This window comes from Oryzias melastigma, linkage group LG2 (assembly GCF_002922805.2).
Source record: "Oryzias melastigma strain HK-1 linkage group LG2, ASM292280v2, whole genome shotgun sequence".
In the NCBI taxonomy this organism is placed as follows: domain Eukaryota; kingdom Metazoa; phylum Chordata; class Actinopteri; order Beloniformes; family Adrianichthyidae; genus Oryzias; species Oryzias melastigma.
In genome coordinates, this window is record NC_050513.1 from 3,329,676 (window position 1) to 3,348,981 (window position 19,306).

The 19,306-nt window shown below is 40.6% G+C and overlaps 1 protein-coding gene across 1 annotated transcript in view; it reads right to left on the reverse strand.

The window, feature by feature from the left end:
* The window catches only part of LOC112160074 (sodium- and chloride-dependent GABA transporter 2), a 17,070-nt gene extending 4,203 nt beyond the window's left edge, over window positions 1-12,867 (reverse strand). The window contains exons 1-14 of the mRNA XM_024294425.2: window positions 12,312-12,867; window positions 11,338-11,378; window positions 10,738-10,970; window positions 10,482-10,616; window positions 7,084-7,224; window positions 6,910-7,000; window positions 6,709-6,841; window positions 4,186-4,320; window positions 3,954-4,057; window positions 3,725-3,849; window positions 3,369-3,481; window positions 2,691-2,828; window positions 2,514-2,616; window positions 852-952 (exon numbers count right to left, since the gene is read on the reverse strand). Coding sequence (XP_024150193.1) covers window positions 852-952; window positions 2,514-2,616; window positions 2,691-2,828; window positions 3,369-3,481; window positions 3,725-3,849; window positions 3,954-4,057; window positions 4,186-4,320; window positions 6,709-6,841; window positions 6,910-7,000; window positions 7,084-7,224; window positions 10,482-10,616; window positions 10,738-10,970; window positions 11,338-11,345 — 1,560 coding nt within the window. The 5' untranslated portion in view covers window positions 11,346-11,378; window positions 12,312-12,867. The remainder of the gene's footprint in view (window positions 1-851; window positions 953-2,513; window positions 2,617-2,690; window positions 2,829-3,368; window positions 3,482-3,724; window positions 3,850-3,953; window positions 4,058-4,185; window positions 4,321-6,708; window positions 6,842-6,909; window positions 7,001-7,083; window positions 7,225-10,481; window positions 10,617-10,737; window positions 10,971-11,337; window positions 11,379-12,311) is intronic.
* Between the last annotated feature and the right edge of the window lie 6,439 nt (window positions 12,868-19,306).

Genomic DNA, 19,306 nt, shown 5'->3' on the forward strand with positions numbered 1-19,306 from the left:
TGTCGAATATAATTATCTGGAGGGCCAGAAATAATTATCAGGAGGGCGGGATCAAATTTCTTGAAGGCCCGGATAGAAAATGCCTGGAGGACCAGATATACAGTAATTACCTGGAGGGCTGGATATAACTATCCAGAGGGCCAGATATAACTACTTGGGGGGCCAGATAGAATTACCTGAAGGCCCGAAAATGATTACTTTGAGGGCCGGACATATTTACTTGGAGGGCCGGATATATTTACTTGGAGGGCCGGATATAATTACTTGGAGGGCCGGACATATTTACTTGGAGGGCCGGAGATATTTACTTGGAGGGCCGGATCTGGCCCCCGGGCCTTGAATTTGACATGTGGTCCAGAAAAAATTAACCCTTCCGCTCTCCTTAGCTTGTTTACATTAAAAGTGGGGTCATCTGGACCCCACAAGACAGTGCGCTGAACTTTTTTTCAATGATTGTCGGCCTTTACTGGTGTCCAATGACAGACATGAAGTCTTGTCCACCTTAGTCATGGAAGGGCTAACTCCTCAATGTAAGGGTGGGGTCATCCGGACCCCATAAGAGAACACGAGGGTTAAAAAAAAATCGATAATCTCTCAAAGACAACCAAAATAAATAACTTTAATATGATGCACATTAATATATATTTTACTTTTGCTGCAACGTTTGACTATTTCTTACTTAGGTAAACAGTGACTGCCCCTAGTGGTTACTGGGGGAATTGCAGCTTCCTCCAGTAGAATTTGCTTAGTGCTTTAATGTGGTAGTGCAGTGGTCCTGCATACAGCTACACAACTGGCTTTTAGGCAGTTTGTGGGCAGAACCCTGCAGGTTTGGGGGGGCAGATACTTACAGTGCACACGGCCGGGGTCAAATACTTCCAGCACAACTTGAAAACAGGCAGCGGGCTGTAGCCCGTCATGTCTCTGATGTTGGAGCTGAAGCGCTCGGCTCCTGTGGATCAAACAAACAACGTGAGCTCTAGTTGAAGAGGTGGGGGCTCGAATATGCCACTTTCACACCTAAAAAGGTGAGTATGAGGTGTTCCTGCTCCATAATTTATGACTTCCTGCAAAACATGTTTTCCTAGAGATGGATTTGCAACCTTCTGCAGTGTTTGTGTTGTTTCTCTGCGTCTACACCCGGAGACAGAGAGACTGAGACGGAGAGACGACAGGGGCCCAAAGGTGGATTTAGGGCCTGGAGGAGGCAGACGGGGGGGCTGGCCTAAATCCAAGCGCCTCACAGCAGCAGCGGGTCGACGCAGCCGCGCTCGGACTGTCTGCTGACTGTGAGAGGAACGCAGACGCAGCAGAGGAGTCTGCTGGTCTGCAGCGCTCTGGGAAACACCGAAAACACCCCGTTTGGGAAAAGCCGTCCGGAAGACCGAGAAGGGACGAGTCATTCAGGAGGAAAAGCAGGGAGAAAATGGAAAACCAGCATCTTCCCTCTAAAAACGCAGACAGGTGAAGGCTGACAGCTGGACACTTTGGACCTTCAAAGCATCTTTAAACCAGGCCGAGTTATAACGCTGAAGTGACAAGGTCAGGAAAAACAGAGCCCAAAAGTTGACAAAAGCTAAATATGTCAATAAATATTCCCTAAAACCTCCGAACAAACAAGTATAAATAAAGGGAGGGGGCTGGTGCATGAGACGGAATGAAGATGTTTGAGGAGCGTAGATCCAGCAACAAATCAAAACTAAACTAAAAAACATTTTTGTTGAGTGTTTTCTTCTACTGTTCGTGATGTTAACCACAAAACAAAGAGACTTCAAACAGGTAAAGTTTTGGCGTCTTCATGCGGGAAAGAGAGAAAGGTTCTTCATTTTCTCATTATAACGAGAAAACGGTCTTTGTTATCTCGTTAAATTGAGAAAATAAAGCTTGTTATCTCGTTATAATGAAAAAACTTCAAAGGCTTCAATTTATAAAATGGCTTTCCAATTGAAAAATAGGCTCTAAAAATCAAAGTGTCCAAGTGAAAACTAACGTCTGAACAGTAATAAAATGATGTTGTAGAAAACACACAGTTCACCATTTAAAAGGTGATTTCAGGTGGAAAAAAAGATGAATGTGAAGTTCTGAGTTCTACAATACTGAGGAGGTTTGAACCTTGTTTTAATCACTTTTAATAGAAAAACAAAAAGTGAGTAAAACAAAATGACATTCTCAAAAAGGTACAGAATCGGGATCTCAGAAGGAGGCGAGGGCAATAAAAGCAGGAACACAAAAGCAGATGACCAGAGCAGAACATTAAACATTTATTTAAAGTTCTGCTCCAATGAAAATGGTATTTTTGGTGTTTTTAGTGAGTACAGAGGACATATACAGGTATGAAGACAATTGTAGTCTGAAAAACATCGTAACCGTGAGGTAGAAAATACACGGGGTGTTGCCCACGCTCCCTACTCCGAGCTCTCATCAACGGGAAGGGGGGCGGGGTTGCTCCGTGCCAACAGAAAAACGATAACAGACAGAAAATGGAGAGAAACGAGAATAAATCAGACTCGTACCGTACACCCAGCCGATAGCCAGCGACTGGAAGATGGAGAGCAGCAGCAGGCTGGCTCCGCTGCAGGAGAAGTGGTCGTAGATCTGGAACACGTAGAGCCCCCCCTGCACAGAAGAGCTCTTGGGTTTCTAATCCTTCTAAAACTAACCAACGCGTGTGGGGGAGGAGAAGGACGCACCGGCGTGACCATGACCAGCCCCACCAGGAAGCAGACGATGCACACCAGCAGCAGCAGGAGCTCTCTGCGGCGCCCCCGGCGGATCAGGTGGGGGTACAGGTCCGTGACCGACGTCATCAGCGCCTCTAGACTCACAAACTGATGGAGCAGAGAGGGTTTATGATTTATTTGGTAACACTGCCAAACTGGTACTGTTGTTTTCACACAAGCCGAACACTGAAGTAAACAGGAATTCCACCCCTCATCGCCATGACAACGGCCTTTGTTTTTTTTTTGGAAGAATTATATCTTTAAGTGTGAAGTATTTCTAAACATTATCTCGCTTTTCGCTTGACTGATGCTCCGTTCACCCTGACAGCCCCACCCACTCTTATATGATCCCGCCCACAATCGCTGGAAAGGTAACATGATTGGCTAGAATTGTATAGAAAAACAGAATAGAACACAAATGATTTGATATTTCTGAAATGAAGCACAAAATATAAATTTTTATAGGGTACCAGTAGTGTCGTATACATGAGTACCAGTAAAACCGTATACATCAGTACCAGTAGTATCGTATACATGAGTACCAGTAAAACCGTATACATCAGTTCTGGTGGTACTGTATGTGTTGGTACTGATACTAACTTGGCTCCATGTTTCAGTACTCATCACTATCCTTTGGTCAGCGCGTACCTGAGTGTCCAGCCCCAGCATGATGATCATGAGGAAGAAGCAGACGGCCCACAGCTGGGGGAGGGGCATCATGGACACCGCTCTGGGGTAGGCGATGAAGGCAAGACCGGGTCCTGTCCAGACAAACAACGGCCGATCAGTTGACTGAATGAAACTTTGATATCAAAGAAACCCAAACTTTAGCGCCACACGTCCTCTTACGGTGAAGAAACCACTGCTGAAGGTCTGGTGTCAAAGGGTCAGAGGTGGAGCTAACCCTTAGGAACCTCCCCCTCCCAGAATTTCCCAGAGAATCATGGGATGAAGGACAAAAACCTCTCGACTAGTTTTCTTGACCGTGGAGGAGGCGGTCTCACCTGACTCGGCCACGGAGGCGATGTCCACGCCCTGTTCTTCAGCCATGAAGCCCAGGACTGAGAAGATGGCGAAGCCCGCCAGGAAACTGGTGGCGCTGTTGAGGAGGCACAGCAGGAAGGAGTCCCTGGAGACACAGACGGAACGTCAGCCATGTTGGTTTCAGCAGTCTGGGTGGATCCAGTATTTCTGCTGCTGTGTCGAGTGTGTCGGTGCGACCAAGAGTCTCACTTATAGCAGTCATTGTTGTATTTGTTGTAACTGCCCAGAGCTGTGAGACTTCCCAAGCAGATTCCATAAGAGAAAAAGATCTGGGTACCTGCATCCATCCATACCTGCAGACAGACGGGGAGAGCAGACTTCAGCGGTCGGAGCCGCCGCAACCGTTCAGGGAGAAGCCGACGGGAGACCCGCTCATACGGAGATCCGTTCTCTCACCCGGGAGGCGGTTCCCCAAACGTACCTGTGGGTCTGCCAGGCGGGCGACGTCGGGTTTGAGGTAGTAGATGATGCCCTGGGTCGCTCCGGGGAGGGTGGCGCCGCGCACCAGCAGCACGAACAGCATGACGTAGGGGAAGGTGGCGGTCAGGTACACCACCTGCAGCAAGGGGACGGATTACCTAACTCATGCTGGGATGGACAAAAAGGTGAACGCTTCAAAATTAAAAATGTAAAAATATTCAAGCTTACACCATTTTTATATCAGAAGTTTTTCCCAGTAAAATAAAAAAAAACCTGTCATAACTATAAAACATGTGTAATCAACAAGCGATGGCGGCGTTAAATAAAGTTTTACCTTAACAAATATATTCTACCTGCAATAGAAATGTTCAGAATGTAAAGCTGTGTCCAAGTTCCTACGCTAACCACTAAAAAAACTATATAGTGCGGCGATTGTCACACCGTGCTCGCAACTTCTTTTTTTAAACGGCAAATAAAACATCACAGATTTCACAAACTGAAAACCTAATCGAGCAATTTATGATTAATATTTATGAATCCACTCAGTTCTGATGATGAAAAAGGGGATGGTTTACTTTAAAAATACATTAATCTCGCAAAATATGTTCCAACGCAATGCACTGTAGTCCGTATTCCCAAATCTAGTGAGCATTGATGCACACTGGCTTCTCGCAGAGAATTCTGGGAAGTTTTTTTGGAATTGTTGATTCTGACACCACTACAAAACGGCAAACAAACTATATTGGGCACTCTGCGATAAATAGAGAAGGAACTTGGACCTAGCTTAAAAGTACCGATGCTAATTCATGCTAAAGCTAATTTTTGCCGACTCACAGTAAACTTTCTGTAATTTTTGTTGATACGACAAGTTAAAAAGGGCATTTTATGAGTTATAAAAAAAAAATCTATTTAGAAATTGTTACAAACTTTAAAAAATTTTGAAGAATTTATGTTAAAAAAACGGTTAGCATCCAGCTAGTTAGCATCCACTAGCTAGAGGAGCTTTTAGCCACTTACATGAATCATAACTTCTCTTGGACTCATTTGGAAATATTGATTTTATTTACTTATTTGAACATTTTTATCAGTTTATAAAGGCGATAAGAGGAACTAAAGTCTGCATTGGAAACAATATCAAGCTCTGCTGGTGAACGCCGTCCTCCTTCTCCTGAATATCAATGGGTTTGGTCAAAATAACTTGAAAAAGCTGCAGTTTGTATCCACAAAACACATTTAAATTGAGATAACTCAGTTCAAAATGAGTGAACTCAATCAAGTTTATTTTCTGATAGTTTCATAAAAATGAATGGGAAAAGGAGGCTCATGTTACTATCAGATGCTAAGTAGGGAATGACAACACACGCTTCGTTTTTCTGGCCAATTCCTGCTTCTTATGAAAACACCAATCATCCTCCTGTTTGAGGTCATGGGGTCATGACCCTGAATGAAACAGGTGTAGGTAGTGTCTACTGTACTAGAGAAACAAAAAAAAAAAAAGCCCAAACAAAAGGATCACTCCATGGCACTGTAAAGGAATAAAGGAAACTCCATCCCTGCAATGATGACACTCTAGTGCACAACCTCCACATTTCAGAGGATTTCAGCTTCAGCAGCAGGAAAGAGAACTGCTAGAGGACGATGGGGAGTCATGTCTTCAAAAGAAGCCAGCAACGGTTCTGAAACGCTTTCTGTGTGTCGAACTAAACCACATCCTTCATGAAACGTGGGCTTTGACATGTTCCTAAGGTTGTCTTTTGAAAAACAAGCTGTATCAGAGCACGTCTGAGAAGTAGCTTTAACAATCGAGTAAAATAGTGAAACTATCAACTAGTACAAATAGTTAACTATTAGTGGAAATAGGTGATAACGAGACTGTAGCTTTAACATCTTCATTGAACATTTTTGATCAGACATGATTAAAATCTCCATTGAAAATTCCTGACAGTGACTTTCTTCCTAAATTGTCATCTTAGCATGAATATGATCATGAGTATTCCTGTCTAGCTCATCAGTATAAATATTTATTCGTTTTTGATACATCTTGAACTTTGTCGACGGTCCCTTGGGAGGCTTTCACTGTTTGATTCTCATTAAGAAGAGTTTTTCTTGTTTTATGCCTTTGAAAGTCATTGCTTGCCTTAAAACAAACCGATAGACGATTCCTGTCAGTTTCAAATGTTAGGTAGGGGTGTAGGGAAAAAGAAATATCGCAATATTTCAGACCCAAATGAATGTTTTGAGCCCCAAAGTCTGAATCAGTTAATATTTTTGCTAACTTCACTGAACTATTTTAGTGCTCAAACTTCGGCAGTATCCCGCTGTGCTTTAAATATTAAATGTTTTGATCCGATCGTGATAAGCTGATTTCTAGTAGAGTATTTCTCTGTAATTATATACCTAATTTGAATATTTTCCGTCGGTAAATATGAAGTGAAATAGGATAAAAATCTAAAGTGGACCAGAGTTTCTGTGTCTAAATGTAGGGTAACGTGGATCAGACCCGTCTCCTCAGGAGGATGCTCACCTTCCCGGTGGACTTCACTCCCTTCCAGACACAGAAGTAGCAGATGAGCCAGACGGCAGCCAGGCAGAGAGCCAGCTTCCAGCTGATGGGACCCAGCTCATCCAGCGAGTCCGACAGACGGAGCACCTCCCGCCTGAAAACGTACAAGCAGCCGTTAGCTCTGAGCGCCGACCCCAAGATCCCCTCAACAACCCTACTCACTCCCAGAACTCCATGACGGGGGAGGTGGCGTTCTCCAGCGGGCTGCTTCCATTGGCGCTCTGGTTGAGGTGCTGGAAGAGCACGCAGGAATCTGCGGAAAACAAGTCGGCCTTAGCTTAGCGGCTGTTTCCCCCTGCGAGTCTGAGCGAGTCTGAGCGAGTCTTTGGCACCGACTTGTGTTCCAGGAGTTGTTGCAGTGCGACCACGGCAGCTCCGCCTGGAAGCTGTAGGACAGGTAGAAGAGCGCCCAGGCCAGGATGACGATGTAGTACACGCATCCGTGCAGGATCATCACCTGGCTGGCGTAACCCAGACCTGTAGGGACGAGTCGGTGTGCAAAAACGTTCCGTTATCAGCCGAGTGTCGGATGAAAGCACCCCTTTACCCGCAGCCCACACCTCTTCCGTGTCTCAGACGAGGCCGTGGGCTCAGACAAACGGACGCTTGTTGAGGCGGCCTCGGATCCCATCAAAGTCAATGTGAGGAATTCCTCCAGAATCTCTTTGTTCAAAACAAACAATCCCTTCAACAATGACCTGGCATCCACGTGCATGGACATCACATTTTGGGTTATATTACCAAAGTAGTAAATTCTGCTCAACTGGGCCGGGTGACAATGAAATACAAAAGGAATATCAAGCAAAGGCTCGGGTCTAGAGGTCTCAATGTGTCTTTAGAAAGCAAACACCTTTATGGTGTGAGAGCAACAAAACTGGCTTCTGAAATATCCAAAGGTTATTTATTAAAAAATATGTATAAAATAATTTATTATGCATGAAGCAGAAACAACCAAAAGAAGTTTCAATATAGCTGTGGAACAGAACTAGTAAACCTTTGAAACAATGTCCTGTCATTGAAGAGTTAAATATCTATGCTTATCAATGGGATTGAGTGATCATTTGGGTATCTTGGGAAGTAATAGCTACGTGTGTGTACATATACTACTTTAATAGAATGTACTTTTAGCTAGGGCACTCACCTTTGATAGTGGGTCTAGCAATACTAATGATACAAGAATTTGTAGGGTTGTTCTTCTTCTCACTCCCTGTCGGATTTTTGTCGTTTTCTTGCTCTACATACGTCTGAAATAAATGTTTTTGAAGTGAAATCACAACTTCCATAATTAAGATTTTCTTTAAATAAATAAATAAACAGTGAATTGTAAAGCCTGCTGGAGACGTCAAAGACGACAGATGTGGTGAGTGGAAGAGCCGTGTTTACTTTAGCGTGGTGTTAATGTGCACAGAGGAATGCAGCGAGCGCTCGCAGCGCTCTAGCAAAGCCAAGGACACAGATGACGAGAGGAGGACGCCGTTTTTAGTCCTTTTTCCTAAACTTTAGGAAAACTTCAGATGCCATTGCCTCCATTTTATTCCCGCTGTGACGACTTTGTGTTGTTGCAGCAAAGAGGTGAGGTCAAGCAGACTAAACACATATGACTGACCTTTACTGGTGTTATTATGGAGTTACAAACAAAGACAGAAAGAATGCATTGTTCTCTAAAGAAAAAACAGGGAACAAATTTGGTGAAAGCCAAAAAAAACCCCAAAATTTCATATATACGTACCTTTGTTTCAACATTAATTTTGATTTCTTTTAATTAAAAAAAAAAAAAAAAATTCTCATTTCACCAAAATCTAGCCGATACAAGTAATTATTCTGTAGATAGGACCAAACCTACAACTTTTGACAAGTCTGTTGTTTCATAGGCTTAATGTCTATAGGTGAGACTCACGCTCAGTTTGTGGTGGGGACACTTTTAAGCAGGTCAAAAAGATGATTTCCGTTTGTTGAAACACAGAATCGGTTATGAAAACAAGTAAATGTCAAACAGCTGGGAGCTTCAGAAAAACCCCAGACACCCCTCCCCCACAACACACACACCATACGGATTTTTTCAGCAGACTTCTGGCCAATGAAAAGAACCCCAATTTATAGACTCACTCATATGAAAATTGTGTTTTAACATTTTCTTGTGGCCTTTTTATGATAATGAAAGACATGTATAAAGAATAAAAATATCAAAATTTCATTTTGAATATTTTTATTTAAATTGTTGTGAATTAGGAGCACAATAAAAGAACAGTTTGAAAAAGATCGTATCTGTGATGTGGAAAAAATTCTGAATGCTTTGCGCCATTAGTCCCGCCCACAACTTACAGGCGAATTTCTAATCAACTATTGCCGCTCTGCAGAAACTATGTCCAAGAAAACTTATTTTCTTTTTTTTTTGCAATTTTGTCTAAAATCGGCATCATCATAATTAAAAGACCTCTGGATAAACTTTGAAAATAGACCAAAAAATGATTGGAATGACCTTTTTAGAAGCATTTCCGTAAGAAATTCAACTTAATCAAACTTTTTCTTCATAAAATAAATGAAAGCTCCACACCCATGTTTTTGTCCAGGAAAAAATAAACTGCTTCCACTGCCGCTCGGTATAAACCTTTTTCAGATATATATTAGATAAAGTTCCTTTTAGATTTTACTTTAAAAAATACTGTTGAGAAAAGGGTCATGGGTCGTAATTGGGTGGGTTTTTCTCTCTTTATTTATTTTTGATCTATTTTTGTTGTTTATCATCTACAGCGTTCCGAGCTGCGCATGTATGAGAAGCACTTTTTTTTACAAATAAAGTTTTATTGATTGATTGATTGAAATCTAGTGTATTGACATCACAATTTTTAAACATTTATTTCATCTGCTCTCGATTCACATCGATTTGAACAGAGAAATACTCAAAAACGCAATTTTTAATCTTATTTTCTCAATATATATGTCCTCCATCATCAGAAAGATGCCACAGTAACACATTAAAACGACCATTTTCATTGTAGTGCGTCTATAACATAGGTCTCCAAACTCTGGCTCCACATTTGGCCAGGACCCCTGAACATTAGGGCAGGGAATCGGTGGGTACCTCGCGATGCGATACACAGCTTACGATATCGATGATATCGCGATACTGCGATAACTGGCATAAATCGTCTCTAATAACTCATGTTACATAGAAGAACATGTATTTTTGGGGGAAAATATATCCCTTTTATTTTTTAGCTTGAACACAATCATAATATACAACTATGTCAAAAAATAATAGACACCTTTGTGCAACATTTCTAAGATCAGTAATACTATGTCTTTGACAAGCACTGACACCAACTGAATTGGAATTATCTGTAAAATTCAGTGTTAACAATAGCAAACGTGATGACGGATGACAAATACAACGTTTTACAGTCTCGTGAAACGAAAATAAAATAACCCATCGAGAATCAATCGCAGGACTAAGTATCGCGATTTATGGCAATATCGATATTTTGGCACACCACTCTTTATTCCACTCTTCTGCAGTCTGTGTTCTATCTGGTTATGTGTGGCTTTCTGGAAAACTTTAAATGTCTTAAGTTTAGACGCATTTTTAAGTTAGCCTACAAACTGACCCACATCAGAGAAGAAAACCCCTATGTGACCCTGACAAGAAAAAAGTTTGGGGACCCCTGTTCTAGAACATATTACATATATAACATTAAAGCTTATGTTTCATTGATGGTTCAGTGAGAGAAGATTACCTCCAAATATTGGACAGATAGTCCTCCAGGCACTGACCCCTCCGAGGCTGGTGTACTGTCCCAGTGAGGTCTCCAAGAGGAAGAGGGGGATCCCACACAGCACCAGGAACAGCAGGTAGGGTACGAAGAACACACCTGGACACCAACAAGCGTTGGTAAGAGCTCACGGGGACCCAAGAGGTCGTCTCAAGGAAGTGTTTCAGAAGAAGAGAATTGATTCATTTGGGATACATCAAGAGGAACTTCCTTCCTTTACCTCCTCCGTTTTTGTAGCAGAGATATGGAAACCTCCAGACGTTGCCCAGTCCGATGATCTGCCCCGCCACCGCCAGGAGAAACTCGGCCTTGCTGGCCCACTGGCCTCTAGCGTGGAGGCCGTCTCCCTCCTTTCCATTGGGGAGTCCCACAGCAGGGAACTTCTTCAGCGGCTGGTCGACTGAAGCCAGTTTGTCGGCCATGACTGGCTCCGGTAGCGACACGCACACACCCCTGGGGAAGAAAACGAATTACCAACAATTCCATAATGTCAGAATAACACAAAACGCACTCACATGTTTGCAGCCTGGTATGAAATGCAGAGAAGACTTTCTGCATGAGAGTCTGGCCGCCTCACTTATCTAAGATGTGTGTCTCAAGGACAACTAATGTGGGTGTGTGTTCTTTATCTGCAGCTCGCAGGACACTCTGTCGCTAAATATGCCTGTTTCAGTTCATCCCTTTGTTTCAACCGCAGCAATGTTTCGTAGAGATATTTCCAAGACCTAACATTTTGAGTTGTGAGTGACAGAGAAACTGTTTTTAAGTTCTTCTGTCATAAAATCCGACATTTATTGTTTCTTTTGCCACTCTTTCTTACCTGACCATTTTGTCTGCGCCGACCCGCTCAGTCGCTTAGCTCTGAAATAATTCAAGCACAAAAAGACAAATTAGTGAAGGATTACAAAAGCAATTGTTGATTCTCAACAAGCTAAAGATCCACAAGTATTCTACAAAGTATAGGAGCCACACACACACACACACATATATATATATATTGTGGCTCACATGACACCAGTTATGAAACCATTTCATAACATTGTTTTTCAATGTATTATTTTATTCACCTTAGATAAAATATTTTTAGAAAATTCACATTAAAACATTATTTTTGCTTTGAATCCACACAATTGCTAATTTGATAATTTTTAGGGTTGAATATTTTCTGTATTTATATTAAAGAGCACTAAAAATATTTTAAATTGTGGGGTTTTTTTGTATTTTAACAGACGTTAGCATACTCTGACTTCATAACATTATTTATATTTTATTTAAAATGTTATTTAATCCACCTGCTTGGATTAAAATACTTAAAAACTGCTTATATCACGTTTTAAATGGCGAACATTGGAGGGCATCACCTGGACCTAAAATTTGGGGAACCTCTTGTAATTTTCCTTAAACGTCGCGTGACCTCACTTCCACCCCTCCAACCTTTTTTTAAGCACGTGACCAGCAAACCTCGCTGACATAACCGACCCCCCTTCTTTTGTAACTCACCTTTCCCCATCCCTTCCCCGTGCCCCTCTAAAGTGAAACCGCCCGCAGCGACATGGTAACTACAGCCGCCGCAGCCGCACTTCTGTTCTGAGGACCGGCTCTGCCTGCCGCTCCGCTGTCATGTAACGGCACAAGCGGCGGCGCGAAACTGAGCCGAAACGAGAGGCGTGTTTCAGACCCAGGATGCAGCTCGATCAAAGAACGACGCGACTTTGCGTGAACGGCGCTCCGGTAATCGCTGTCTGGGTCGACTGAAGAGATAAACGGCGGAGAGTTCAGCGCCACATTTCCTACCTTCTCTGTTTCCTGTACTTCTGCTCACCGCGGCCACCCCCCCGCTTGTGTTGTGAAATGGTTTGTTCCGGTCATTGGCAGCTTTTCATTGAGGTTAGCAGCAGCGCGAGCGGTGGATGCACGTGGAAAAAAAGAGGTTACCAAAGTAACAGCATGGCATTCTGGGTATTGTTGTTTTGGAAGTGATATAACTACAAAGTCACGACTCCTACGACTGCCTGTTTTGTTCTGTGTTCCATTTAAGCCAGGAAAACCTACAAGTTAGCTTACAGGTGAGAAACTAAAATAGTAAAAGAGTATGAGTAAAGGTAAGTAAGTACAAAATATTGTTAAGAATGTCATTTTAAACTTAATTAACTTGTTGCTTCTAAAACAGTGGTGCATTAGGAGATGCTATCTTAGGGGAATGGTCACCCTTGAAACTCTTTTGGTCCCCCCCACAGAGAAGCCTTGAGTTTCCCAAATATTTTCTTTGTAAAGGAATTGTTTGTGTACTTTGAAGAAGGAAAAAATGCTAAATTATTGTTTTTAAAAGGACAGTTTTATGCATAAAAAAAAAAATAATACTAATTTGTACCATTACCAAAGTATACTCCAGTGTAGCAAAGTATATTTCCCCAAATGTACCAAGTAAAAAGTATACTGATAGGTATACTTCTTTGGACTAAATTGGCCCAATTTTAGTTGATAAAAGGATTCTCAGAAGTATACTTAAAGTAACCATCCCGGTATGCTATTAGTTTACTGAAAATAAACTTAAAGTTTATGAAAGTACACATTTAAGTGTATCTAATGTAGCGTTTGAGGTTTGCTTTTAGCTTAGAAAGCAACAAACTTCTACTGATTAGTGGACAAAAATACATTTTATTACACTAGAAATACATCTACTCCACTTTTAATGATGTTTAAGGAAATATTTAAGGACAGTGACAAATATAGACTACATACATATAGACTTGCAGTATCATTCTAAGGATAATCCCAGTATACGTAACGTAACTTGTAAAGTTTTTACTCTAATAAGTACCTAAAAGTATACTATCTTAATTTTAGTTTTAAAGAAGTACAGTAAAAAATAATTTGAGTATACTTATTTTTGGTTAGGGTAAATAAAGATGTAAAGCAAGGAAGTATCAAATACATGAAAATGTACCTGTAAAAAACTTTTATGCTGCTAAATGTTTTGCTAGCTATTGTAAAAATATACTTAGCAGCTACTTTACATGAATCATAAACAACATTCAGCAAAGCTAAAATGAGTGGTCTTATCTGACTTTACAACTTTCTTATTTTTGAAGTTTTGCTGACAAAACAAAAACGTTTTGTTCTCTGTCTTTGCACATTTAACGTACTACTACAGACGACATTAGCTATGTCTGTATTCTTTCACTACTCACTATACAGTGTGATTGCCATTTTGTAGTGCTGTTCAAATCAACAATTTCAAAATCAAGCGAACTAGAAATTTCCCAGAAGTCTTTGCATAAAACATTTTTTTGTAGTTGGGGATAATGGTGGTTATTCAGACAAAGCCATTGTGTCTGCTGTTCTGTTGTGTCCATAGCTGTTGGAAAACCTACACAAATAATTTTGAATTTCATTTAAAACCTTTTTTTGTCTTCCCTTTTTTGATTCATGATGTTTGCTAACGGAAAAATGGAAAAAGAGGCATTTGGTTTGAGTTGGGCCCAAAAGCTGATCACTAGTTTGAATAATTTGGAACAACATAAGAATTTTTAATGGAAACAACTTAAAAATGTAGTTATTTATAAAAACAAGTTTTTTTTCTATTCATTTTGTTAGTTGAATGAATGCCAAATTTGCAGCCAAATGGAAATTAAAAACGCATTTATTAATGTCAAACAAACCATATGTATCCCACATTTTTCAAATTACCCCTATTCATGTGTGTGTGTATTTACAAACCACTTGCAAATTTACACAAGGGCAATTTACATCTGAAAGAAGCTACTTCCACTTTTTATTTTATGGACTAATAACTACATTTTGGAAGACAAAGTCAAAGCTCCTTTATTTTTCCAGAAGGAACTTCCTTAGCTGGTTGAACACCAAGCAGAGACAAACAATCATCAGTAAAATCAATACAACACCCATACACTATACAGGCAATATACTGTATATGTACTCAGACCTGCTGAAGCAAGCACATTTAAAGTTTATGATATAGAATAAAGCTTAATATGTCACTGACATGGATGATGCTTAGAGAGTATGTTGGGTTTATCTGTTTGGAGTTGCTCCCAGTACAGGGAGTTTGACCGTTTATTGCAGGAGTTGGATCTTGATGACAGAGGCTTTCAGCTGTACTTCTGTTGTTCTGCGACCAAATTCGACCACTTTCTGTCTCGCATTAGTTTCTGGACACCAACGATGAGCTCTTCCTCTATGGTGGTCTTGGACTTACCCACTGATCACATCATCAACAGTTGTGAACATATCCACTAAAGTTCAAATTTTAAAACACTACTGGCGTTTTTCTGCCATGCCACTCACAAATTCCATTACGTTGTCCACTAAACTTGCACCCCAGAACCTCTCACTATGTGTTTAGGTTGACTTAACATTAAAACTAGCCATCCCGCCATAGTGATTGTGTCCGGATAGATAGTATTAATCAACTAAATTGAATGTAATAGATTTTTCTATAGTCTCTCCACTTACCAAACGGCAAGAATCACATGAGGAAACATAAGCTAGTTTCAGCAGTATGCCTCACATGCCTCAATTCTCCAACAAGACCTGCATGCAGTTTATATTTTACTACAATATAAATTAGATTTGTCCACCAGTTGCTGGAATTTGGTTGTAGAGTATATATATATATAAAAAAAAAACAGCAGCGTCTACCTCCAAATAGTGGAGTCTATTGTCCCCAAAATGGTCCTAACAAGTTGGACCCCCTGAAGCTGCAGGTTTAACAGGCTGTGTCCTTGCCTGTGCTCATTTAGCAGGGCATTTATAACTCCAGTAAAAATATAACTCCTCCCTTTTTCTTGCACACCATGGACTTCATTCAGGAAATTGCATTCCACTTCTAAGACATATTAGATTACATCATTTGGCGAATTAGTCTCTAATAAAGGCGGTTGATGTTGTACTGGAATTGTACTAGAAGGCTCATCAGCAACTGAATTGCATGGGTAATACATTTGCTTCTACAGTCTGTAATCAATTTTATTCCTAGATACCACCTAATAGTGGTTTCCAGGGTTTTAATACTTCCTAAACTCAAGATGTTAAACTGACGGCTTGCTTTGTCCATTCACAATGTCCTGATCACTCCAGTTCCAGAAAGTTTCCTGGAAGCTTTCTAGGCCATGGAAGAATTTGACAATTTCTTCATTGTACTACAGAGTCTCTCCCAGACTCTCTTTCTTCCCCCAAGACTGATCTAGTTATAGGATCACTTTAAATCAGACTTTGAAAACTTCCACTTGGAAATAAAACTGTCAAGGGCCAAAATATGCTGCATTTTTTCACCAGAAGCTTTACGTTTAAGGGGGGAAAGCTGTTTTCTCAACAAGAACACACAACTTTCCTGTATATAATGTGAAAAAGAGTTACATAGGCTTTATTTAGGTACTTGACACCCACCAAATGTTGTATCTGTAAAGGAGAGAAGGGTAATACCCCAGTAGGTTGTGAAATCCAAACAAATAAATTGTGAACTGAATTTATTAACTTATTTATAAGGCTTTTCCCAAAATGCATTTAAAGGTTTTAAGCGATTTACCACACGGTTGAGACAAATATACCCATAAACCTGTACCTTGGTTATTGACATTTACCATCTACTGGATTGTTGTGAGCATGAGCAGGGAGAGAACACTCTGTGCCATTCATCATTTCTGTCATATCTTTATGGTTATGATTATAATTGCAGGTGATGAGGTGGCGGAAACACGTCCAAGTGTGCTCAAAAATAACTTTACAAGAGTCATTCTTAAAACTAAGGGTCATCCAGGCTAAGTTTAGGGTATATTCATGAACTTTTTATATTTGAGCTTTGGACATGCCACCAAGAGTCTTTGCCTACATTTAAGGTGCCATTAAAGCATTTTGTTGAAAATAACTTAATTGCAATTTCTTAAAACTGCTATCATGGGTACAGCTACATCACTAGAACCAAACTTTAAGAAGAAAAAAAACATTGAAAAGAAGTAATTCTAATAACAATCTTAATAGAATAAATAAATCAAAGTAGTATTTTTCTTGTGCCATAGTGGCAACGCCAATCTAGAGTCATTTTCCACACTCAAGAATAGCAACAGTTTCCATCCAAAGTCTCCCATTAGTACCAATTTCCCTTTATGTCATAGGTAATTCACTTTGTGTCCCTTGAAATTTGAAGGACTTTTGACATAGAAAGGCAAAGGGTTTAAGGTCAACAGTCAGGAAGTGATTAAAAAACTCATGCAGTCAGATGTAAAACAAATTCCTCAAACATAATTGCGCACTCTGCTTTAAATGAAAATAGCTCCTGTCCCAGGGGTCAAATGAAAGCCCCAAAATTAAGGGTCCTTCAATGTAGTCACTATTGTTCTACCCCTGACAAAACTGGAGTCTTTGTGTGCTGCCAAAGCCCGTAGCTCCGAACAGGAATCTCCTTGCAGTTTCTGCATGCTTTATGGCTTTTTATGGGTGCCACTGAGGGCAATGGGTCATTGATATACATTGATACGCATTGTAAAACTCCCGCTCCGTGTCTCCATTCTGTACTGCGGTTGAATGGCTTTCAAAACAGGAAGATTTCATGGCAGCAACTCAAAAAAAAGAGTGACAAAAAAGAAGCTGCAAGTCTCTGCTTTGTGCTTTTTCAATGTTTGCTCACAGTACATATGCTTGGGTCCTATGCAAAACCCATGCAAACACATATGTGGAGTAACTGCTCATGTTACACAGGTGATGCCAAAGTAAAAGCCTTAACACAAACAAATCAAGAATATCCAAAAGCCTCTTTGAAATCTGAAGCTGAATAAAAAAACATCTGTCATCTAATATAAGCAGATGTGTCTTACTGAGACAACAGTACACCAGAAACTTTTTTTAGGCTCCAGTGTTAAGTTTAGCCCCTTTAACCCCTTCTGGGGTCCAGATGACCCCACCCTTAAATTGATGTGTGATCCCTCCCATGACGAAGGTGGACAGGATTTCATGTCTGCCACGGACACCAGTGAAGATAAAAAAGTCCTTAAAAAAAAAAAAGTTAAGCGCACTGTTTTGTGGGGTCCAGATGACCCCATTTTTAATGTAAACATGCCTACGATAGCACAAGGGTTAAAGGCTTGCTCCAATCATCTTTTGATCTATTTTAAATTACATTTTTATTATGCTTATGCCACTTTTAGCCAAAATCAAAAACAAACTTGTGTCGCTTTTCAAGACATAGTTTCTGCAGAGTGGCAGGAGTTCAATAGAAATTCACCTCTGAGTTACCCTCCCTGTTTACACACTCTCCCACTAGCTTACAAACCCAACTTATCATTGTCACTACCCGGTCTATGCGGAACTCTATCTGTTTCATCATACGTCACTAAAACATATTTTATGGTAGCTATGTTACGTTGTAGTGGGTGTAGCGTCACTTTCACTAAAGCATTTTATGGTGAGAGTATGTCTTCGGATGTTAACAATAATACCCTGTAAGAATGTTAAAAACACTGAAAATTTTTATCACATGTAATGTTTAAAAGTAAACATTACGTATCAGGACCTCATAGCCTTTCAGAGGACTACAAATGGACTACAAAAGTTACCTTCTGTTTCGTTAGACGGCAGTTTACTCCGATAGTTAAGAGAATACAACGCCACTTACAGACACTTCATTAACTCCGTTAACTCAGACACGTTATCAACGGCAATTTCAGCTGAAGCAGCCCTGGGCATCTCCTGAGAGTAAAACACACTCACTTCTACTCTTTTTCTGTTTCCAATATATAAAAATAAAACGATCAGACGTAGAGAATAACTCCAAACCCTGTGACTGTCACTCCATCACGTATCATTGAGATACGTAAATGGTTAAAGAGTTATAGTAGCTCAAAGAAACTCAACATTAAAGCTAACATGTCGCTGTTAAAGGGTTAAAATTTCCCATTCTCATTCCGGATACATTGATCTGCTTCTTTGACATGGAGGTTGAAGTGTCCCTCTTGCCTTACTTGAACCTCTTCAGAGTGATGTGATCCACATCCCCACTACCTTCCCATGTTCCACTTCCCATGTCCTAAATAGGTAAACATTCCTGCGGTTTAACCACCCTCTACCTTCAAGCTGTGTGAAAAACATACGTTGTAAAAGAGGAGTCCTTTAAGCATACCATTTGCCCTCATGTCTGCACTGCAGGCTCCCCCGAGGTCTGCGGTGGGCCTCATATTTTGTGCTGATAATCTTTCCTGGAGATGTTATGTTTTCAGGGTTCAGATTATGGAGGTTGAAGCCCTTACAGACTTGCTTTTTTTAACTTTAAATGCAACATCTCCTGAAAAAAAAATAAAGTTGACGTTCATGAGACTAAGAACTACTCTTGATTGCCAGTCATGTTAACTGATTTCCTATTTTCAAAGCAGTTTAGGTAGCATGGGAAAATGTCAAAGTAGGATTTGATGGAGAGAATGAAAACATCAGGCATGACTAAAGAGCTTGTCTTATAGTTCAGGTACAATCATGGATCACGGCACAGTCTCTTAGCTTTCCCTGACACTTGGCTTCATTCATGTAACGACACACTGTTCGTCTGGGGTTGGGCACCACAGCAAACTGGCTGTTAAACAACCACTGTCTGATGTTTCAATCTGCTTTGCAAGAGGAAAATCACGTGCGAAATGAAATATAATGTGTTACAGAGTAGATCAAATGATCATGAGCATTCAAGATTTTTTTCGTTTTAAGAAGAACAATTCCAGACCTGATCTTTAGGGACTTCTTTGAGTTGTATCTCAATTAGACTGTACCTTTTGTTGAGAAACTGTATG